The following is a 22,091-nucleotide window of genomic DNA, read 5'->3' as shown; positions in this document are numbered from 1 at the left end:
TTGCTGGGCGTTCGCTGCCTGGCCCATCTGATCCAGTAAACACTACTGTTGTATTTTCATTAGAACCTGTGGTTAAAAAAAGATGTGCTTTTCCTCCAGGAGTTCTCAGGAGAAAACCAGTCAGCAGCAAATTTGAGTTAAGCTTTCATTCCTAATTACTTTTTTTTTTTCTCGGAAAAAACTTGCAAGTCTCTTGCACCACCTGACTTACTTCCAGGCCTTTCTCTCTCTGGAGGGAGCCTTGTTTAGTGGCCCTTGGGCTCAGTAGGGCCCCTCCAAATGCAGTGCGCCGCCACTTGTAAACAGACACTGTTTGCTGTTACCCCCTCTGACCATGGGCTGAGCCGCAACCAGGAGAGAGGGGCTTTCGGCCCCACCCCGGGTTTGGGGAGAGCCACATTTCTCCCGAGGCTTCCCGCCCTCACGCGCTCACCGACGTGCCACTTTGTGTCTGATTGGCTGGTGAGTGATGGGCTCCTCAGGACTGTGCTTGTGTTTGGCAGACACCAGAATGGCTTCTTCATCCCCCACCACCAGGTAGTCCTTTTGTTGGGGTGGCTGCAGGAATGTCTGCTTCCAGCCCTGTGTGCGGGTGGCCCCATTCCCGCAGCTGTTGGGAGGTTCAGGTTGGAATCTCCTACTGCGTGTCACCCCCAGCTTGCAGTGCCTGCGGCATGCGACCCGTGGATGTGAGTGTGGGGCACACTTGTGATGCCAGAGGTCGGCCCTCAGGCCTTCCCACTGCTTCGGAGCTCTGTCCTGGCACACCTCGCCGCACGGACTGAATGGCCGTCACGCTGCTTCAGTCTCTCGGACTGGCTCCCAGCCTCCTGGGACAGCCGTTTTGTTTTTCCGTGGACCCTCCCACTTCCTTTCTGAGGGCCTGCGTTGTTTCAGTTTTATTTCATCTGAAGAGCTGTGAGTGCACGCAGGCCTGTTCTCCACCCCCAGCTCAGAGCCCGGAGTGAGTGACCAGGCCTCAGGAGACCGCCGACTCCCGTCAGTGCAAGCCAGGCTGGGACTCACAGCAGTGCCGCCTGGATGCTATCAAAGTACGAGCTGAGGAGGGGAACAGTCCCAGTGTGTGCTGGGATTCGGGGGTCTGGAGTCGTCTTGTTTATTTAGGGACACAGCTGGCCCACGTTGTTGGGGGAGGTGCACCTTCTCATGAACTCATGGCTTCAGGCAGAGTCCCAGGCATCCCTTGCTGACCTCCCCCTGTGTTTGGTTATAAACTAGTTCCCCGGAAGAGACTCAGACTCCTGGAGGAGAGGACGGTTTGAGCTGAGGCCCTCGGCGGTGTTCTCATCAGGCAGTGCATATTGGGGAGGGAAGGTGCCGTGGGCCAGCTGACCAGGGCACTGTCTCCAGTTCAATGACAACCGACTCCCCCTAACCCGCTTTGGTGGAGTGTACTTTTCCCCGAGTCTGTCCCAGGAGCCTGGTCTCCCAGAAACACCACCCCTGACCCCTGAGGTCTGGCCTGGAAGGCTCTGCGGGCACATCAGCGGATCAGAAGCTTATTGAAGGAGGGTAACCCCCAGAATAGGAAGGTCTGCGGGCCGCACTCTTGGCAGTGTCTCGATGGGTCTCGATGCTGTGCGCTTGAACATGTACACCAGGCTGCCTCTAGCCCCGGAAGGCCCCTCACCCTCGTCACGGGTCTGCACACCCCTCTCTGCCTGCCCCCGCACTGCGTCTCTGTGTTGTGATCACCTTGTCTGTTGTCCCTCTGTCCTCAAGATGATCGCCGCGGCCTTGGCTCAAGGCGGGATGCAAGTAACAGCCCGGTTCCCGCCCACCACCTCCGTGTCTGCCATCCAGGCCAGCTCCATCCCTTTGGGCGGACAGCCCTCAGCACAGGTATTTACGGGGCAGCGCCCAGGGCCCCTGGGAAGCTCGGGGTCCTCTGAGCGCCTTCGTGAGGCCCTTTGCAGGGGCTCTCAGAGTGCCCGGCCAAGCTTCCGTGAGGCCAGACCCAGCTCATTTCTTGAGGGGATGTGAGTAAATATCTGGGCTTATTTTTGTTTTCATGTTTTGGATAGTTCTGATGTTTTCATTTTCTGGAGAATGTGGGAACAAAATATTTTTTTTTAATATTAGCATTTCAGATAGTTATGCTGTTGTCATTTTTGTGGTCAAACAAAGCAGAAGCTAAGCAAATAGTTTTGCTTTCTAGGGCTGTGCCGTCTAATACTGTAGCCACTAGCCCTACGTGGCTGTTTACATTTAAATTAATTAAGTTAAGTAAGACTAAAAATTCACTTCCTCAAGTTACAGTCAGTTCAGCTGCACTTCAAGCGCTCGGCAGGCCCACGGGGGAGTTAGTGGCAGCACAGATTGCCAGGCTAGTCAGTCCGAGGACGCGGAAAGTTGGCGGGCCGTGCTGTCGCGCTGCCGTGCTGTCACGCTGCTGTCGCGGCGTTTCCCGTGTTAAGCGTAGAATTCACCGCACACGCCCTCCTTCCAGGTAGAGGAAGGCCTCTGTGCACCTCACACTTTTTCAGGGATGTGAATTTCTGGTTCTTCGTGATGAGGAAATTTGGAATTCTTCCGTGGTATCTTTGTGTAACACCTAGTCACGTGCATTCCACGGGCCAGGCGCCATTCTAAGAGTCTGAGAATAAAATGGAGATAAGGTTTCCTTATCTTATGGACTTTCTTTTCATTTTAGTGGGTTTGCTGCGAAAGCCTCAGATTTGCCAAATCTTTAGCATTCCTTTTCCGTTGTAAGGGAGATGCATCTACAATCCTGGCAGATAGTAGCCCTTCCCTGCCCCCTGCCCCACACACGGGGCCAGGCACACCCTGGGCATTCAGCTGGCCCTAGAGCTGGTTCCAGAATCGGTGTGCAGCGATTTTGTGCTGGTGTATTTTTAATCCTGTCCCTTCTGAGAAAAGAGAGCTTATTCCAAGAATGTCTTATTGAAATGTAGCTAGGAGCCTCCCCTGCTGTCCCAGTAGGGGTCCCACCTGAGCTCTCAGCAGCCGGCACCCCAAGACCTTGACACGTGCATACGGCCTGTCGTGTGTCTGCCATCTGCCCCCGGCCCCCGCAGCACATAGCCCCCAGCGGGCTGTGCTCAGCACCTGCTGTGCCTACCTGGGACCTTCGGCAACAAATTGGGTTCAAGAAAACAGACAGAACAGAATGCCAGCTCTTCTGCCATCAGCCCTCCTAATGACAGGGCTCCCTCATCTCCGCCTCTCTCCCAGCCCCGGCCCCTGCTGCCTCTGCACGCTGGGGCACGGGTGCTTCACAGGTGGAAATGGCTGCAACCAGGCACGATTCTGTGCCAGACACACGCGGACCACAGTTCCCCCAGTGCGGGGGTGCAGCGGTGACATGGCTTCCTGTCCCAACACTCCCTTAGTGGGTGTAAGCAGGCAGCTCCACAGAGGGACCCACATTGCTCTGGAGAGTGACTCTGGGGACACAGTGCGTGCAGGAGGCCAGGAGCATGGGGCAGTCCCGGGGACATCCGACAGGTGCGGACAGTCCCAGGAGGGCGGCAGCGCGAGGTGCCGTCAGCCTCCCCTGAGGCTTCCGTGCAGCCTCACCGCCCACCTGTTCGCTTCCCCCTTGTGTGCTCTCTGCATCCACCCTGCCTTCCATCTGCTTTCTGAGGCCCCCTTTCCACTTGTCCTTGCTTCCCCTGGGACGCAGGTGGCACTGAGGTGCCTGGCTGCCCCACCCTTCCCGTTAGCCCTGTGACCTAAAGTCAGCCAGTTCCCTGAGCTTTCACTTCCTGTGTGTGATGTACAGGTGGTGGGGTGGCACTCAAGCTCCCTCCCCTGGAAGGGGCAGCATTCTGTGGCTTCTCCAGTAGCTGGGATAGACACGCCCATGCCTGTGGCAGAATGTGCCAGAGGTGAAAGATGCAGAGCTGGAGCGCAGCTCTCCCCAGTGGGCTCGTCACGGAACGGAGGGAGCACGGCTGTCTTGTTCTCCTCTGTCCCAGAGGCCAGCTGGACCCGGTGCGAACCTGAAGACCAGGGTGACTCTTGTTCGCTGCCTTACTAGGCCAGTTTTTTCTTGACTTGGGCCTTTGGGTGACTGCGTCCCATTCCAGCCTGGGGCCTCCCAGCACTGGTGCCCGGTGAGGTGTCCTGAAGACCTGTGAGGAGTAATGTTTGCTGCCAACTGGAATTGTGCATTTTTCCAGAGGACCTGTCAGGTGCAAAGAGATCCGAATTGGATGTCGGAGGTCAGGGGGCTTCCCTTAGCAGGCTTGAGAGTGATGGTCACAGTGGCCAGAACGGCGGAGCCCAGGGCTGGACACGAGAGGTAGGCTTGGGGAAGCGGCAGAGCCGCTGAGCTTGCGCCCGCAGCCTGGGCAGGTTGACCTCACCGTGTCTCAGATCCTCCGACTCGTGCCTCGGGAGCCGCGCATGTCGGGAGCCGTGCGTGTCGGGAGCCATGCGTGTCGGGAGCCGTGCGTGTCGGTGGCTCCGGGGAAACCCAAAAGCAGAGGCTGTGGGCGAACTGTGCCTTGTTTCCCATGGTCTGAGTGCTGAGAGAGTGTCTAAAAATACACGGTGGGGCAAAAGTAGGTTTGCACGCCCTGGCTGCTGTGGCTCAGTGGTTTGAGTGCCTGTTGACCAAAGGTCGCCGGTGTGAGTCACGGCCAGGGCACGTGCCCGGATTGCGGGCCAGGTCCCTGGTTGGGGGCGCGCGAGATCAGCGTTTCTCTCTCACATCAGTGTTTCTCTCCCTCTTTTTCTCCCTCCGTTCCCCTCTCTCTAAAAAATAAAATCTTTTTTTAAAAAGTAGGTTTGCAGTTGTTCGTAGGGAAAATAATACAGTAATTCATAAATAATAACATAAGAATGAACTCTGTGTTTTGTGTACTCACAACTGTAAACCTACTTTTGCCCGCCCCGTACGGTTTCAGACGTTTCGGTGGAAAGTGAGCTGTCCGGCGGCCTCCCCGCTGCAGTGGCCTCACGCCAGCAGGTGCCTCGTTCCGCTTCAGAGAAGCACCAGCCTTAAGCTACAGACAAGAGCTGAACACCTTCTAGAAGGGACAGCTGCTTGAGCAGAGGCAGAAGCACTTCTCTTGGGCAGGTGGGGAGCTGGTGCGGCCCAGGTGGTCAGGGTGAGGCCAGATGAAGGGGTTTGGCCTGTGGGCAGGAGGAGGGTGAGGCAAGAGGTGGCTTCAGGGACTCTAGGGCAGCAGAGAGTGGCAGTGGCTTGGAGTCTGGGAAAGGTTGGGGCTGGGGGCAGTTGAGGAGCAGGGCCTTCCTTACAAGGAGGGTGTCCGTGCCTGGCAGGCCAGGCCTGGGTTGGGGCCCTGGGGCCTTCGCTTCCCCTCCTTGGCGCTATACGTGGTTGTCTGAATGGACTTTTCTGAGGCAGCCTGTTCATCTCCTAGTCCCGGGGCTTTCTTGGCCCCTGAGGAGATTCTAGAGTGTGTTTTCCAGTGCAGAGGCCACGAGGCCCCAGGACGCTGTGCATCCAGACGCCGTGAGGGCAAGTCCTGCCCGGAGGGAAAGCTGCTGCTGCGCTCGGGTGCCAGCTAAGCCCTTCCAGGCCCCGTGTGAGCCCCTACTGGTGTCAACATGAAGCGCCTGCAACCGTGTCGCTCCCCTCAAGCTCCCTCAGTGCGGCCCCTCCACTCCCAGCTGGGGGTCTGGTCACAGGCTGTGGGAACAGCCCATTCTGGCTCGGGTTTGTGCCTTTCTGACCCAACCGTGTTGGAAGTGTCGTGGTGTGGCCTCTGCACCCACTGCAGCTCCATCCTGCACACTCAGTGGGGTGGGATAGGAAGCCAGAGAACAGGAGGGGCAGTCTGTTTCCTTCCTACAGCTCGGCTCAGGCAGTACGAGAGAAAGGGCAGGGCCCCGGGCCCACCCACCCAGCCAGTGGGGTAGGCGGTGAGGAGGGTGGCATCCTGTTTCCTCGGTGGGATCTGGGCCCCACCAAACGTTCCCTCCTGCTCCCTGATGAGAGAACTGGGATGCAGCAACCCCCTCCAAGCTATCCTAACCCAGTACTCCCAGCACCATGGTGCAGGAGCTTGTTTGTGGGGGAGAGGCGTGAAGCTGAGGCCCCAGACCACCTTGGTGTCCAGGGTGCCCTGGCAGAGGGCAGAGTAAGCCTGTAGAACTGGGTGGTGCAGGAGGTGGGATGCGGGCAGAGCTGTATCCTCTGAGGAGGGGCTTGCAGGAGGTTGACTAGGTTGTGGGTGAAGCCACTGCCAACCGTTGGGAGCGCTGAGGCTGGCAGGGCCTTCGGAGTGATCCCGATGTGTTGAGGGGCCAGGCCTTTATGCCACCATCACCGAGCACCGGGAGAGGCAGCTCTCGGCGGGGCTTGTTCCAGGAGATGCTGGTTATCCTGGGCTGGCCGTCAGGCATCGTCCTCACCCCCTGGAACTGCCGTTTCCAGCTTCTCGATAAATCGATGGTTTCACACATCCTTGTCCCTGATTCTGGGGTGGAGCGGTTCCACCCCGTGGAGTTCATAGGCCAATAGGGCGTCTATCCTAGTGACGACACTGGCGCAGCTGGCTCTTGTGTCCTCCTCAGTGAGGGCTGCAGGGAGTGGGGTGAGCCCTGGCTCTGCAGGTAAGGAAATGTCTTCTGAGAATGACACCGAGCCACTCACGTCTCTCAGTGGGACCCACTAAGTGTGAGACCAGTTTCCCCTGTGACTGGGGATGGGGGAGCTCATGGAAACACAGGAAGACAGTCTCACCTGTCAGAGCGGGGCCCACAGAGGCGAGCGCACACTGAGGCCGTAAGCCTTCCCCGGCCTTGTGCTCCACAGCCTCCCACACCCATGAGGCAGGGACATGGGAACATCCTGTCCCAACACAGAAGGCCCAGTTCTTCGTGGGTCTCCCACTGTGGAGCCAGGGCTACCCAGCCTGGCCTTGGTCGCCATGTGCTTGTGTGTGTGTGTGTGCGCACGTGCGCACCTGTATTAGTGCTTGAGAAGCAGGGCCTCAGAGAGACAAGGATGTGTGGTGAGGCTGTGAGGGAGAGGAGGGGCTGTGCATGCAGGTGGGGCCCTTGAGCCTGGGCGGACAGGAACAAGGGGACAGTGGGAGTGGGAGCGGGTGGCAGATGAGCAGGCCAAGCCCCCCACTTCTAGGTCGGCCAGAGCAGCCTCACTATGCTGTCATCGCCGTCGCCGGGACAGCAGGTGCAGACCCCGCAGTCGATGCCCCCTCCGCCCCAGCCATCCCCGCAGCCTGGCCAGCCCAGCTCGCAGCCCAACTCCAACGTCAGGTAGGCCTGGCCGGGGAACCCCACCCGCCTGGCTCACAGGGAGGAGCCCTGCCCCGTGCCCACAGCCCACAGACACAATCCCTTTGACTCCTCTGCAGCTCTGGCCCTGCCCCGTCCCCAAGCAGCTTCTTGCCCAGCCCTTCACCACAGCCTTCCCAGAGTCCAGTGACGGCGCGCACCCCGCAGAACTTCAGTGTACCCTCCCCGGGACCTTTAAACACCCCTGGTAAGTGGGGCTCAGTGTGGGGGCATGTAGCCTGGGGCCCACTCAGGTCACCTACACACCGCTCTGGGAGTGGAGGTGCCGAGGGCCACCCCTCATCTTCATGAGGCCCCACTTGTAAGGGGGTGAGCAAACTCACACCCCCGGGAGCCCGAGCGCCCCGCCTGGAGGGTTTGCAGAGAGCCGGGCCTCTGTGGGTGGGCGGCACTCACAGGGCTGTGTGCTGCAGTGAACCCCAGCTCAGTCATGAGCCCCGCGGGCTCCAGCCAGGCCGAGGAGCAGCAGTACCTGGACAAGCTGAAGCAGCTCTCCAAGTACATCGAGCCGCTGCGCCGCATGATCAACAAGATCGACAAGAACGAAGGTGAAGGTGGGGCCCGCCGGGGACTGGGGCAGCACCTGCAGATCCCCAGGCTGTGCCTTAGCGTCCCTGCTTCTGCTCCAGACAGGAAAAAGGACCTGAGTAAGATGAAGAGCCTTTTGGACATCCTGACGGACCCCTCCAAGCGGTGAGCTTTGTCCTCGGGCCCCCAGGGGCAGGGCGGCGCTGCGGCTAGGGCAGTGCAGCGTTTAGAGTAGGGGCCTGGGGCCCTCACCCTTCTACCCTGTGGCCATCACAGCTGTGTCTCATAGGGCCATTGGGCAGCTCTGGGCTTGGGGTTGCCCTCACTAATCCAGCTGCATGACACAGGCCCCAGTCTGACTTTCAGCCCTGCCCCTGACTCACCAGTAGCCTTGGACAAGCCTGTGTCTCAGTTTCCCCATCTCCGCAAGGGACAGCCGGGGCCCTCATGCATTAGCTGTGAAAGTGAAATGAGACAGTGTCTTCAGAAGCACTTGGGTGGCAGTGGAGAGCCAGGCTTGCGACATAGCACCGTGCCCCGCTCTAGCGCCAAGCTTGGACAGTGCCACGTAACTGCGCGTGTGGACTGGCCTTCAGGCCACTTCCCTTGGCTCAGTTGTTTTCTCCTGCTGAGAGGTCGTTCTGCTTTGCTTTCCTGGACAGAGTGCTGGACACTGCAGGGCGGGCCTGTTAGAGCTTGATGGCCCGCCGGGCCTTCTTGGCTTGACCCCTCACTGGGGCTACAGGCCCTTGGTCCCACCCCATGGCCCATCGTGCCTATGCCTTGTTCTGCCGACCAGGACTGAGCAGCTCCTGGGGGTGGGATCACCACTCCTTAGACTCCGGGTCTGGGAACAGCTGGTCAGCTGGCTGGGGTTCCTGCAACGGGTTCCAGCAGCCAAGGTTCCTGGGCCGGCTCTGTCCGGGGAGGATGGGTGAGGTTGCAGTTAGCACGTAAGAGCTGCCAGCTCCCCCATCCTACAGCACAGAGGGTCAGCACGTGCCCTCCCCTGTAGGTGCCCCCTGAAGACTCTGCAGAAGTGTGAGATCGCCCTGGAGAAACTCAAGAATGACATGGCGGTGGTGAGTGAAGCACCGTGGCCTGGTGGAGTTCAGAGGGCTGCAGGCATCCCTGGGAATGTCAGGGCTCAGCTGACAGCAACTCAGAACCACGGGCTGGGAGGAGCCTTCACAGTCCAGGGTGGGCAAAGGGGGCTTACCGCTCAGCCTGGGCACCCTGCCTGGAGTCTTCGTCCAGGTAGGTCTGCTGTGGGTGGTGGGGATGTGGGAGAAATTGCCCTCCCACTGTGGGTGCTGCCTCCATCCCCCAGGCTTGTGTGTTTTCCTGTAAGCTGCCTCCACCGCCCTGCCTCCACTTGCCGAGCACTAGGCCTGGCCCCTGTGGGAGGGGACTTAGGGAGAGTGTGTCCAGGATTGGCCATCTTTGTCTATAGGGGTGGGAGGTGGTGGGGAAGCCTTGGGAAGTCTGGCTGTTAGTAAGGATGAGGGCCTTGGGTTCTGGAGAGCCTTCCCAAGAGTGGGCTCTCACCCCACCCATCCTGTTCCAGCCCACGCCCCCACCACCCCCAGTACCGCCAACCAAACAGCAGTACCTGTGCCAGCCGCTCCTGGATGCAGTCCTGGCCAACATCCGCTCCCCCGTCTTCAACCATTCTCTGTACCGCACGTTCATGCCAGCCATGACGGCCATCCACGGCCCACCCACCACGTATGTACAGCCCAGGGCTTAGCTCTGAGGTGGGCGGAGGGTGGCGAGCTGCAGGCCACAGCCCAGCCCAGTGTGGTCACCATGGTCGCCTCTCCCAGGGTGCCGGTGGTGTGTGCCCGGAAGCGTAAGTTTGAGGAGGATGAGCGGCAGAGCATCCCCAACGTGCTCCAGGGGGAGGTGGCCAGATTAGACCCCAAGTTCCTGGTGAACTTGGACCCTTCTCACTGCAGTAACAATGGCACCGTCCACCTGATATGCAACCTTCGTGAGTACCCAGGGAGGGCGGAGCTGGTGAGGGCAGAGCCCCAGGCCCTGGGGCTCCGGGGACACAGACTTCCAGGCCTTGCCTCAGAACTGGCCTAGCCAGGACTGTGCTGCTACCATGCTCGGCCGCCCACAGACACATAGGGTCACACCCCAGCCCCAGGCCCACGGTCCTTCTGTCCCTCTCAGGAGCCTGCCTGCATTGTCCTTGACCCTGACACACCTGGCCCCAGGACACCTACTGAGGGCTGGACCACATGCCCACGCACTCTCACCTGCCCCCGCTGCCAGGGCAGCCCCGTCCTGTCCAGATGTGGAGACCTGAGAGTCAGTGACCGCCGGGCTTTGCAGCCTCACCAGAGCAGGGCTGTGAGGCAGGCCGTGCAGGGTCACAGGCACAGCCTCTTGTATTACAGATGACAAGGACCTCCCAAACGTGCCACCGCTGGAGCTCAGTGTGCCCGCCGACTACCCCGCCCAGAGCCCGCTGTGGATCGACCGGCAGTGGCAGTACGGTGAGTGCGCCCAGAGGACGGCTGCGGGGAAGCCTCTTGGCTGCTCCTGGGGGCACAGGGCAGGTGGGGGTCAGCTTTGGGCAACCCGGGTTTTCTGCATGTACACCACCCCCCCAGCGTGGCCCTTCCCTCTCTTCCTGTGGCTCCCCCTTTGTGGACAAGAGTAGGTTGTCCATCAGTCACTGGAGAAACAAGTGTCCCTCTGCCTGTCTGGGGCATCCATGTCCAATAAGTGAGGGGTGAGCAGGCCAGCTGTTTCAGTGGCTCCTGTGGGCCTCTACCAGGCTGACATGGGGGAGCAGGCAGGAGCTTGGGCTCATGGGGTCCCATCTGGGTGACATGGCTCTATGGCAGAGACCCAGAGAGTTTCAGTGATAGGGACAGTCCCCTGAGGCTCAGGCCTGGCACATAGGGGACTGTGGCCGTGGCTGTGTGACGTGCCCCAGATGCCAGCCCTGTATCTGCGAGAGCAGGTTCTCCCCAGCACCACACAGGAGCTACTCGTGTGGGCCATGGTTTGGGCCTGGTGCTCAAGGCCCGCTGCTCTGTTGCAGATGCCAACCCCTTCCTGCAGTCGGTGCACCGATTCATGACCTCGAGGCTGCTGCAGCTCCCCGACAAGCACTCGGTTACAGCCCTGCTCAACACCTGGGCGCAGAGCATCCACCAGGCCTGCCTCTCGGCTGCCTAGCCATGGCCACTGCTGCATCTCGGGCTGCCAGCCCACCAGGACCACGGGGTCAGCCGGCAGCCTTGTTGGGGCCACAGAGGACACACACCTCGTGTCAGACCTTTCTAGGTGTTGGCTCTCTTAGAGAGCCTGGGCTTAGGTTAGCTTTCCTGCTTTTATCTTCTGCCTTGGGGACCTACCACACATTTTCCCACACTTGTACAGGACTGGGACAGGTGACTGTGGAGCTGGCTGCATTGGTGGCAGCGGTGAGAATTTCTCCAGGGAGGTAGACGCCCCTGCGGGCCTGTGCTCCTAGGCTGCTGTCCCTTCGGCTTCTGCAGGGCCCGCGTCCTTCCTCCGCATCATGGGGGAGAAGACAGGGCCTTGTTAGAGCCCCCTGTGTGTGTGCCAGGAAACACTCTGCCCATTTCTGTAGGGGAACACGGCGAACGTAGGAAACCGTCGGACACACAGAACTCCCTGACCACAGTGCCGGCTTCAGAGTGCGCCACTGTCGGCACACGGGGCATGCCACCAGGGGGCTCCTGCATCCGGGGCGCCGGCTGCGACTCAGAGGGAAGTCTGGCCTGTGGGTGGTGACAAGTCCCCACTACCAGCTGGACCTCATACCTCATGGCTTTTCCCGTCAAGCCCTGGGGGCCTGCTGAGCACTGTGGGGGTGCTGGGGGCAGAGGCATCTGGGGGGATCCTGTCCCTGGCACCGTGCACACCAGTGGGCCCACTTTGGGTCCGGGAGCCATCCTCTGGACCTGGCATCCTCAGAGCCACTCCAGAGAGTGAGGACTCCCTGATGGGACATCAGCCGGTCCTCTTTTTTTATGTGCACTACCATGTCATCTGTGGTTCTTATAATAAATGTATTATTCCTGTGTCTCTCATGAATTTGTCACTGTGTCCTCCTCCCATGATTGTCTTCAGTGAGGGACTCTGTCTGGCTGAGCCAGTTCCCCCACCTTGGAGATGGCCATGGATGCCCAGACCTCAGTTCGCCCTCTTCCGACTGTTGCTGTCTCACCCTGGTTCACTGCTGGCTTCCTGGCAAAGCCCCTACTCCCTGAAGCTGGAGGAGGCAGAGATGAGCACTGGGGAGACGGCCAGCGGGGCCAGGGCGACTGTCCTGTCCAGGGAGGTTCGGCACAACATTGGCCCCCCCCAGGAGATAGAAGATGAAGCTGCTGTTCTGGCAATTGAGGGGTTGATGTCGGGCCCTCACGGGGTAGGGACATCACAGGGTGGGGCCCCAGCCCCCGACAGAGGACTGGGCTCGGAGGAGTGGCTTGTCAGCTGTTTGTCAGTGTGGATGCAAGTGTCTCTGAGGCTGGAGGACGACGTCTTGACCCGAGGAGCATCTGGTCAGGCAGGAGACCCTCGATGCATGTGTGCTGGGGAAGGCTGCCCCTCCTCCAGCCGCCCTGCGCTCCCACCCAGGTGCCTGATGTGCCTGAGCTCGTTTCCATGGCAGCCGCCAGCCAGACCCTTCTATAGGGCACAGAGCTGGGGCCCTCCCAGGGCAGCAGCGCCTGACAGCCAGTGAGGGACCAGACTCGGGACTGGGAGAAACAAGCTTTATTTTGTCTTCTACAGGTAGGGTAATACTTCTAACACGTGTTTGTGTAAATGCAGAATAGCAAAATATCGAGCAAGAAAATAAAGTTTCTCAGTCCTGCGACCAAGGACCTTGTCTGCTGTCAGTCTGGTTTATGTGGCACTAGAACGCTTTGGAAATGCTACCTGGAGAGGGTCGGTGCCTCCAGCTGTGGTCCAGGCCCGGCTGCGGCCCGCCCTGAGGACCTCACTAGGGCACTCAGAGCATGGAGCGATGCAGCCGTCGGTTCTGCACCACCTGCAGCCTTTTCTGCCGTTCGGCAAAGTTGTTCTTCAGGGTTTGCTTCAGTGCGGGCAGGATGGCGCGCTCCGTCACGGGCATCGGGCTCAGGATCAGGCTGGCAGGGGCAGAGGGCAGTGGACTTGCCTGGGAGTGGCTGCCAGGGCTGCTCTCTGCTGTGCTCGGCCCTCCTCTCCTTGCAGGGGCCCCACCCACCCCGTGCCCCTGGGACTCACCATTTCTTAGAGACACCCTTGGTGGGGACCTTGGGGAGCTGTGAGGCTTCCTGGTCCCTGACGAAGGAAAAGCAAGCAGTGAGCCCTGCACAGTCGGGGACCCCACTGTGCGGGGGAAGAGCCACACCGGGCGCTTACGTGGATTTTGGGCCAGGCTCGTCAGGTGTCACCCGGGACGACCTCTGGGTCCCTTCCAGGAGAGACTTGAGATGCTGCAGCTGAAGAAGAGGCATGATGGCCAAGGCTGCGGAGACTCCAGGGCCGCCCCCCACCGCCCAAGCCTCACCTCTTGGGCCTGCAGGAGATTGGCATTCCACAGCTGGCGGATGATTACCTCACACTGCTGAATCGAGGTGGGTTTGCGCAAATGGGGGGGCAGGCTCATCAGGGGGTGCGCCCCCATCACCTGCTTGCCCTTGTGCTGGCTGCCTGCTGCAACGGTGGCCTCTGGATTGAAGGTCTTCGCTTCTTCATCTCTGAAACAGTCATGCAGCAGCCCAGAGGCGGCCTGCCAGGCTTGGCCTCACCACCCACCAACTCTCGGGGCAGCGCCCCCACCAGCATGAGGCCAGCGTGGGGAAGAGGGGCATCAACACAGCCTCCTCGGGCCTGGATGCCTTCTGCTGGCCAGGGCGCTCCAGGCCTCAGGTGGGGGTCTGAGGCCTGTCTCTTCCCTCTCGAGGTACACTAAGGGTCAGATGTGGTTCAAGCTGTCCTGACCCCAAACCTGGTAGAGCTGGTCAAGAGGGAATCTAAGGACTGTGCAGAGAAGCAGGAGCCTGTCCTGTTGGCTATACTACCTGGGGGACAACGGGGCTTCCTTTTCCAGTGCAAAGCCCAGACTCCTGCTGCTTTCCAGGGAAGTTTCCAAAACTGGGGCGTCAGGCCTTCCAATGACCAAGGGAGTAACTAGGGTGGAGCCTGGGAACCTGACACACTATTCTTGGTGCAAAGCACGCTCGTTTGGAGGTCAGATTCTTCCAGAAAATGGTTTAGGGGCTGATGCTGGCCCCTCTTGTGGGCTGTCAGCACAGGTACCCTGAAGGTCCCCAGCTTGGTTCATGCTGGAGGCCGGCCCAGATAGAAGGCAAAGCCATGGGCTGGTTCTTGGTGAACCTACTAAATGCCTTACTTGGCCAGCCCGTGTGTGCTGGAGGCTTTGTCCACCTTGCTGCTGTGAAGCAGGGCAGCACCCGACGTCTTCTCCTCCAGATCCAACTTCTGGGGAACCTCAGCTTTCGAGTCTTGCTTTTTTGAGCTGGGCTGCTGCCTGGCCTTGCCTTGAGGGTTGGCTACAAGTCAGACCCAGACAGGGCCAGTCACTGCGGGCCTCAAGCGCTGGTGCCCAAGTCCTCCAGGGTCAGCTGTGTGCACCCAAGGAGCCCCGCCCCCGCCTCAGTTTCCTCCTGGTGAAGAGGAGATGATAACAGAGCCCCCTGCTGGAAAACATGAAGGAGGGTCTGAGGACGAAGCCCGTGGGTGGTGCCTGCTGAATGCTCCGACACCGGAAACAGGGCCAGTCTCTTCCCAGGGTTGGGAAAATGCTGGGGGCAGGGTAGCCCCGCAAGCTGTCCTAACTTTGAAGCAGCATCCCACTTGGGGCATAATGAAACCGAATGAGAGATCTTGACCCAGTACTTTCCAAGGACAAGGTCCACAGGCTGCCTGGGTCCTACTGAGAGCATGGGCTGCTCCTCCTCGGGATGCCTGGCCTCCTGGGGTAGCCAATGGGGAGCAGAGTCTCTGAACTGCCCTCAGGCTGCAGAGGACAGTCCAGGGCTCTACAGGCAGGGCCAGTGCACCTGCGTCTTGCCTGCTTTGTGGGCACACTACACGCAGGGTTTCTGCAGGCAGCCAGCTCACCACCCCTCCCTGGAGGACCACTCAGAGAGGCTGTCAGTGACTCTGCCCGCCCACCCCCAGCTCCAGGGTGGGCCTGCTTTGGGACCTTGTGCCCCACATTGAAATGATGTGTTTTTGCAGCCAAGCCCACAGAGCCTTTGCAGCCTCCCTCTGGCCGGCCCCCAGTCCCGTCCCACCCCACTTCAGCCCCCTGCTGGTGGTTTCAGCTCACCACACCCTCTTTGGCTCCCTTCCATTGCCCCTTAACCCTCAAGTCCTTGGGACCTAGCAAAGGCACCGCTGCCCCAGGGGCTGCCCAGCAGTGGGGCACTTGCTGCCCACCCTTGAGCACAGTGAGCATGCTCACCCGACACCGCTGAATTTGAGATGGGCTTGCTGGACTGAACGCTGGAATTGGAGATGCTACCTGTGGGCAAACGTGCAGGGGTCAATCCAAGATGGCAACAGTGATGCTCCCGTCCTGGCCTCCCCAGCAGCTTCTGCACAGCAAGGGGCTGGCGCATCCATGCCTGCCTCCTGGCCTTGCAGCTCCTGGGCCCGGGCATTCATGCAGAGCCCTCCCCAACGCCCTGGTGAGGCAGCCCCAGACCCAGCCAGTGCCTGAGGGAGCCGAGAACGTGGGAAAAGTGGTTTCCTGAAAGGCCCTCCACAAAGCAGGGGGCTTGGGGTCCTAGAAGTTGCAGGTCTCGAAGGAGTATGACCTCTCCTGATGTCCCATCAGAGATCCCCTGACTGCTGAACAGGCATCACTGTGTGCCTAGGGCAGCTCACCGGAGCTGCTTGCGCCACTGGAGAAGGGCTCCCACCATCCCATTCTCCGTGCATCCCTCAGGAAGAGGGATCCCGGGTGCCCCTCAGACTGGGGCGTTCCAGGCTGGCACCATCACCATTCGGGCCACCTCTCAGGCTCGGGCGTGGCCCCAAAGGTTAGTGGGGAGAACAAGCCTAAGAGAGCCTGGGCTAGGCTGGGGGAAGGGCCTCAGACAAGTGGCTGCAGGTCTGTGCTTCCTTCTCCCAGCCCCCATAGTTGCTTCAGTGATGGCAGGCAGGATCCACCCCCACCAACCTGTCCCAGCGAGTGAGGGACCAGAGTCACAGGGCTGTGCTGGGCTCCCCAGCATTTCAGAGGGAATCTGGAGCGGGCCAGAGCAGTGGGCCAAGAGGTAGTGAGGTTGGGGAGGGCAGGGGGAGGGCCCAGGCAGCACCCTACCCGCAGTCGTTCTGCCCACCGACCCTACTGTTCAGACTCCCAGCCTTGGGCTCCCTGAAAGTGGCGCCTTCGTGCTCGTCACCCAGACCATGTCTGGGGGCAGTGGTGCCTGTTCATCCAGATCCTCCAGGGCCCCCACCATGAGGACAGTGCCTGGGCCAGTGCTGTGGGGTGCGCACAGGCAGTCTGGAGGGGCTGCCCTTGAGAGTGGTGACTTCCCATCAAGCACTGAGGGCTTCAGGCTTACCTTTCTTCTGTTGCTTCTGATTCATTATCAGCTTGTAATGGAGCTCTGAAAGCAAGCACATGTTCTCATTGTTTTCCAAGTCACAGCCATTTTGAGGGGACGCTTGGCTTGCCCTGACCACTCCCTCTTGGCTGAGTCCCTAAGAGGCCTCGGGGACCCTGCACGGTGGGTCAAGCCTTTACCTTGGGCACCCTAGGGCCAGGAATGCCTCTGGCTATTCCCTGAGCCAAAGCCCCTGCAGGAGAGGCTCCCCCGAAATCCCACTCTTCATCCATGAGGCCTACAGGGCAACCTTCTGCCAGGTGGGGGCTGGTCCCAGCGGTAAAGGGGTGAGTCATGATGACCCAGCTTTCCAGGAGCCCCTGGCCATGGGTGAGCCAGTATAGTCAGTGCACCAGCCAAGTGATGTCCAACCCACTGGCTGGTCACATCCAGCCTGTGTCGGAAAGGGACTAGGATGAGACTCACGAAGACAAGGGGAGGGGAGGGTCCTCTGACATGATGGAGACCCCGTGTTGGTGTGCCTGGCAGTCCAGGTAGAGGCAGCAGGAGAAAGGAGGGGAGTGCGAAGCCCAGGTAGGCCTGGATGTATGAGCGGAGAGCCAGACCATGAGGAAGGCCAGAGAGAGGGGCAGAGTCCCATGGTTCTGCTTCAGGCCTGGCTCAGGGGGCTGAGGAACCTCAAGGGGTGTAGTTAGTTAGGAAGGGGGGTCTGCCGAGGAGACACAGGGCACAGGGCCAGAGGCGTCTGGGGAGGACCTGGATGGGGCCCCAGAACCCTTCTGGGGAAGCATGCCTGCCTTTGATCTGAGTGGTTTAGTGTGTGAAAATTCACTGAGCCGTATCCTGGTATGTTTTACTCCCCTAAAAAGTTCTTAAAACGAGGGGGAGGCCCTGCCTACAGAGAAGGCTGGCTGGGTGACTGTGGGAAATGATGCCGCCAGACCCGCCCCGCCAGATGGGCAGCTGACCAGGAGGGCACCTCCCACCCTGACCAAGGCCGGGTTTTTTGGCCTGGAGCAGGGAGTGGGAACCCCGCTTGGTAGGACTCAGGGGCGGAGCTTGCTGCCCTGTGTACTCCCTGAACCCTGCGTAGAGTCCATGTACTGTTTCGATGCTGAAAGCCGTGGGAGGTTGCCCGGGAGGCAGGTCTTCAGGTATCTCGGGGCCCCACAGAGAGGGGGCGCACCGCCCCTGCCCCGCCCCCCGGACTCACCCTTGTTTTCCCGCTTCAAGTGCTCAATCTCCTCGTGAAGTTTGACCAGAGTCTCTGAGTGCTGCTGCTGCAGAAACTGCAGGCTCTTCTCCAGGTCAAGTACCCGCTTCTGCGCCTCGCCAAGCCCGATCTGCGCGTTGTGCTGCCCCGGGTGCTGGAGGGCCGGAGCCGGGCGCTGGCGCTGACGCGATGCCCCCCAGGAGCCCGGGATCCCTGAGCTGGGGGGCCGCTGCCCGGCCACCACCCCTGCCAAACTCATATTCCGTAGCTGCTGCAGCTGCGCGTCGACTGGGTGGCCAGGCAGGCCCGGCCTAGTGCCGCGTCGCCATGGAAACGGGCGCGACCTAGAATGGGGTGGTTCTGGGTGGCGGGGGCGTGGTGTGAGGGTGGAGCCCAGGTGAGTGCGATGTCACTTAAAAGGAATCCTCTGGATTAATTAACCGTCAAAGAATCGGCTCCTTTACACTAAGCCTTAATATTTAATTTTATCCGCTTGTTGTGTTTTAATGGTTTACTTTTTGAACAAGTGATTCGATTATAGGTTCAAAAGTCAACAAAAGGTACTGTTTCCACTTCCAATAACTGCAGAACCCCCGTACATTATGAAATGTGGACAAAATATATGAGACAGCTAGGTCTGAGGCACTGGAGAAGGACAAAACGCAGGTGGAAACTGAACGGGAGGCAGCTCTTAAAAATCCCCTGAGGGCCCTGGCTGGTATGGCTAAGTGGATTGAGAGCCGCCCTGAGAAGCTAGAGGTCATGGGCTCGAATCCCAGTCGGGCACATGCCTGGGTTTCGGGCTGATTCCCCAGTTGGGGGGATGCAAGAGGCAACTGATCGATGTATTTGTTTCACATTGATGTCTCTCTCCCTCTCTTCCCCATCTCTAAGAATGAATAAATAAAATCCCCTGAGGGTTCTGTTCTACTCAGCCAGACCTAAAGAAGCTGTTACAGTCTTAATGGCTCCAGGAGGCAGAGAATGAGTTTGCTGCAGCTGATAATGGAGGGGGTGATGCGTGTAGTTTGGATCCTCTGCGGTGAGCAGTGGGAAGCTGTAATTCCCTTCCAATAGATGGCTGGCATGAACTGCACATGTGTGGGTAAAATCCCAGGATCCCAGGAAAAGACAGAGCTGAAAGGGCATAGAAATGAGAAGCTTCATTTCTCTGGCAACTCCGGGAAAGGTTTGGTAAGCACCTAGTTTTTCACTTAACCCTAGACGGGCCTTACCTTGGGAAAGAAGACTATGTTCTAGAAACAAGGGGTTTGCACCAAGACTGAGGCAAATCAAAGTATATGTGCCTGGATAAAATTTAAAGCCCAGCCTCCACACGGTCACGGCGACCCTCCGGTAACGCAACCCCACCGAGGGGAAGACAACGGCAACACAGCACTTTCCGGAGAGTTAGGCCAGAGTTTCTACGGCGCATTATCCACGATGTCTGAAATCCAATAAAAATGCCGGGCACGCAGAGGGACAGATAAGTGTAACTGAGTCGAGAAAAAAATCATATCCAGTCAACAGAAACAGATCTACAAATAATTCTAGGTGACAGAATTAACAGAAAAGTGCTTTATAATACATATATTTAAAAAGCTGCCCTGGCTAGTGTGGCTCAGTGGATTGAGTGCAGGCCGCAACCCAAAGGATAGTTGGTTCAATTCCCGGTCAGGGCACATGCCTGGGTTGCAGGCCAGGTCCCCAGTGGGGGGTGCTTGAGAGTCAACCACTCATTAACGTTTCTCTCCCTCTCTCCCCCTCTAAAAATAAATAAATAAAATCTTTTAAAAAATCCTAAAAAGCTACAGGAAAAAAAATGGCTATAGTGATTGAAACCATCAGGAATTTTCCAAAATAATAGGGAGAGTATATGTATGCATATATATTTTTAAAGATTTTATTTATTTATTTATTCACTTATTTACTTATTTATAGAGAGAGGGGAAGGAGAGAGAGAGGGAGAGAAACATCAATTAGTTGATTCTCAGGGACTGAACCTGCAACCCAGGCATGTGCCCTAACCAGGAATCGAACCAGTGACCTTTTGATTTGCAGGACAATGACCAACCAACTGAGCCTCAATAGTCAGGTGTTTTTTTTTTTTTTTAAAGGATCTCCTAAAACTAAAACCATATCTGGACTCTGGTTTCTTGGTCTGGCATGTAAGGAGCTTTGAAGTTGTCGCTCCCATCAACACAGAAAGAAAAAAGCTGAACAAACTGAAAATCAGTAACTCTCAGACCCATCAGAGGACCGAAGTCACAGGGCAAGCGACTGCCCCTTTAACTGGAGACAGGCAGATACAGAGCGCACAGCTCGCTGCAGCCGAGGCCACCCCAGGAACCGGTGGGAAAGTCTGGACTCTCGCGGAGGAATTGCTGGTGTGCCTCGCTGTGGCTCACTTATGGAGTGAAAAAGTCCAAGGGGAGGCTCCAGTCCTACCAGGCCCTCACACTTCTGAGTTTAGCCTCCAGGAGCTCTACCCCGTTCTCAGGGAAGAAGGGAGAGGAGTCTCCTTGTGGTCCCGGCACAAGGGGAGGGAGGTAGCCATTTTGAAATATGCTCACAACATTCTGCTCTTTACCAGGCCTTCCTCACCGCCCCCCCCCCCAAATAAAACACCCTAAGAGCTAAACTGACAGGGAATTTAGCAGAGCCCAACTCACCCGGAGGAAGGGAAATACCCAAATCTAGCCCCACCCCACCTTCCCTCTCTCCCCACGTCAGCAGGGGTTCTGTGTAAAAACAGGGAGACCCAGTGAAAGAACCGCTCCTCTCGGCCTTAATTTAAAAATACGCCTACAGGCAAACCCAGAGACGCCAGGGAAGACAGAAACAAAGGCAGAACAGAACTCGGTGCCTCTGACACCCACGACTTCAGCAGCCAGTGAGCGTGAACTGAGCCTACTCCGATAGACACAGAACCTCACACCGAAGGCCGACTCACCTCACTTCCTTCTGTCCAGTACATCGTGTCCCACTTTCTTTCATGTTTAAAAAAGATTTTATTTCTTTATTTTTAGAGAGAGGGGAAGGGAGGGAGAAAGAGAGGGAGAGAAACATTGATCAGTTGCCTCTCGTGTGCCCCCAACCGGAGACCCGGCCAGCAGCCGAGGCATGTGACCTTTTGGTTCACAGGCCAGCGCTCAGCCCACTGAGCCACACCACCCAGGGCAAGATGTCCAACTTTCAGCAAAGGTGTACAGAACATAGTAAAAGACAAGAAACACAGTTTGACTAGACAGAGCAGGCGTCAGAGCAAGACTCGGATGTGGCAGAGATGAAAACTGACTGATACGCTAATGGCTGTAAGGGGGAAAGCGGACAGCGAGTTAACAGATGGGTGCGTAAGCAGAGACGTGGGCACTGTAAGAACGAAAAGGAAACGTGAGACAGACTGCCTCTCGTACACCTCCAGCTGGGGCCTGCAACCCAGGCGTGCACCGACTGGGAATCAAACTGGCGACCTTTTGGCTCATAGGTGGGCATTCAATCCACTCAGCCACACCAGTCAGGGCACAAAAAAAAAAAATGTTCTTAATGGGTTCATCAGGAGACTGGACACGGCCAAGGACAGAATCAGTGAGCTTGAAGATAGGTAAATAGAAACTTCCAAAACAGAAACACAAAGAGAAAAATGAATGCACCTATCCACCTAAATTATCCACCTAAATTTTCTTTCAAAAGTGAAAGACAAATAATGTTTTCTTAAACAAAAATCGAGGGACTTTGTCACAAGTAGTTGTCCCAGGTGTGTAACATTTCCTGCTTTGAAAGAAATGTTAGGTTGGAACTTGTTTCTACATGAAGAACACCGGAGAAGATAGAAACAAAAGTAAAGTATTTTCTTTCTTGTATTAATTAAACAGATCAGTTTGTTCAAAATAATAATAGCAACAAAGCATTTTAGAGTTAGTAATTATAGCCCATCGATAAGTGAAATGAGTGACAGCAAAGTTAAAAGGTGTAAGGGAAGAATTGGGAATATTCTGTGACAGGTTACTGGCACCACCGTGAAGCGGCATAGTAATATTTGAAAGAGGACTTGGATGTGTGGCAACTGCAAACTCAGTTTAAGGCAACCAATAAAAATATGTATGTACATAAATGTATAATAAAATTTATAATCTGTTTATATATTCTATGTGTAATATAAATGTAATATACATTGTAGTAATGTTTATTATTTGTTTACCCCTGTCCTTCTTGTGTGCCATCTGCTTCCTCCATGCCACCTCCCAGGCCCCTGACCACCAGAACCCAGTCCCTCCCTTCCTTGACCTTACCACTCCTCCTGGTTCTGTACCAGGAGGTTCCACAGCAGTGGGTGGCCCTGCCTGTTCTGTGTCCCCAGCACAGCTGAAGGTGCACACAGTAGGTGGCTATTCATTGCTGATGGATGTGTATGTGGAACAGAGTAGGCTGTTGGTGAATGTTTGCAAAAGGAGAGTCCTGGCTGGAGCATCATCCCATATATTAAAAGG

The 22,091-nt window shown here is 57.6% G+C and overlaps 2 protein-coding genes across 5 annotated transcripts in view; one reads left to right on the top strand and one right to left on the bottom strand.

Moving 5' to 3' along the window:
- Window positions 1-11,882, top strand: part of MED15 (mediator complex subunit 15) — a 52,307-nt gene extending 40,425 nt beyond the window's left edge. For 2 of the 3 annotated variants that reach the window (XM_024557235.3, XM_045192725.3), the window contains 10 exons: window positions 1,744-1,863; window positions 7,100-7,236; window positions 7,335-7,462; window positions 7,689-7,823; window positions 7,905-7,968; window positions 8,819-8,885; window positions 9,371-9,531; window positions 9,630-9,796; window positions 10,212-10,310; window positions 10,865-11,882. In XM_024557235.3, the coding sequence (XP_024413003.1) occupies window positions 1,744-1,863; window positions 7,100-7,236; window positions 7,335-7,462; window positions 7,689-7,823; window positions 7,905-7,968; window positions 8,819-8,885; window positions 9,371-9,531; window positions 9,630-9,796; window positions 10,212-10,310; window positions 10,865-11,001 (1,215 nt within the window). In that variant the 3' untranslated portion in view covers window positions 11,002-11,882. The remainder of the gene's footprint in view (window positions 1-1,743; window positions 1,864-7,099; window positions 7,237-7,334; window positions 7,463-7,688; window positions 7,824-7,904; window positions 7,969-8,818; window positions 8,886-9,370; window positions 9,532-9,629; window positions 9,797-10,211; window positions 10,311-10,864) is intronic. The other variant, XM_024557236.3, reaches the window with a different exon arrangement.
- A 632-nt stretch (window positions 11,883-12,514) lies between these two features.
- Window positions 12,515-17,916, bottom strand: CCDC74B (coiled-coil domain containing 74B). 2 transcript variants are annotated; one of them, XM_045192728.3, is made up of 8 exons: window positions 17,602-17,916; window positions 16,386-16,430; window positions 15,275-15,334; window positions 14,198-14,357; window positions 13,400-13,541; window positions 13,204-13,283; window positions 13,066-13,122; window positions 12,515-12,947 (listed from the first exon to the last, which is right to left on the bottom strand). In XM_045192728.3, exons 1-8 carry the CDS (start codon window positions 17,858-17,860, stop codon window positions 12,809-12,811), a joined length of 942 nt encoding a protein of 313 aa, XP_045048663.2. In that variant the 5' UTR covers window positions 17,861-17,916; the 3' UTR covers window positions 12,515-12,808. The 2 variants fall into 2 exon arrangements, with proteins under 2 accessions (XP_045048663.2, XP_045048662.2); XM_045192727.3 differs by having other exon boundaries at window positions 12,517-12,947; window positions 13,352-13,541.
- Window positions 17,917-22,091: the final 4,175 nt, after the last annotated feature.

The sequence above is a fragment of the Desmodus rotundus genome, chromosome 7, assembly GCF_022682495.2.
Source record: "Desmodus rotundus isolate HL8 chromosome 7, HLdesRot8A.1, whole genome shotgun sequence".
Taxonomy (NCBI): Eukaryota; Metazoa; Chordata; class Mammalia; order Chiroptera; family Phyllostomidae; genus Desmodus; species Desmodus rotundus.
Note: the sequence above shows the minus strand (reverse complement) of the source record. Positions and strands in the feature narration are given on the sequence as shown.

Excerpts from the sequence above, each read along its gene's own strand:
- CCDC74B (XM_045192727.3), bottom strand. The coding sequence starts at position 17,860 with ATGAGTTTGGCAGGGGTGGTGGCCGGGCAGCGGCCCCCCAGCTCAGGG. Across the intron at positions 15,335-16,385 it reads TCAGAAGCAACAGAAGAAAG|GTAGCATCTCCAATTCCAGC; the intron begins GTAAGCCTGAAG and ends GTTTGCCCACAG. Across the intron at positions 14,358-15,274 it reads CTCAAATTCAGCGGTGTCGG|CCAACCCTCAAGGCAAGGCC; the intron begins GTGAGCATGCTC and ends TCTGACTTGTAG.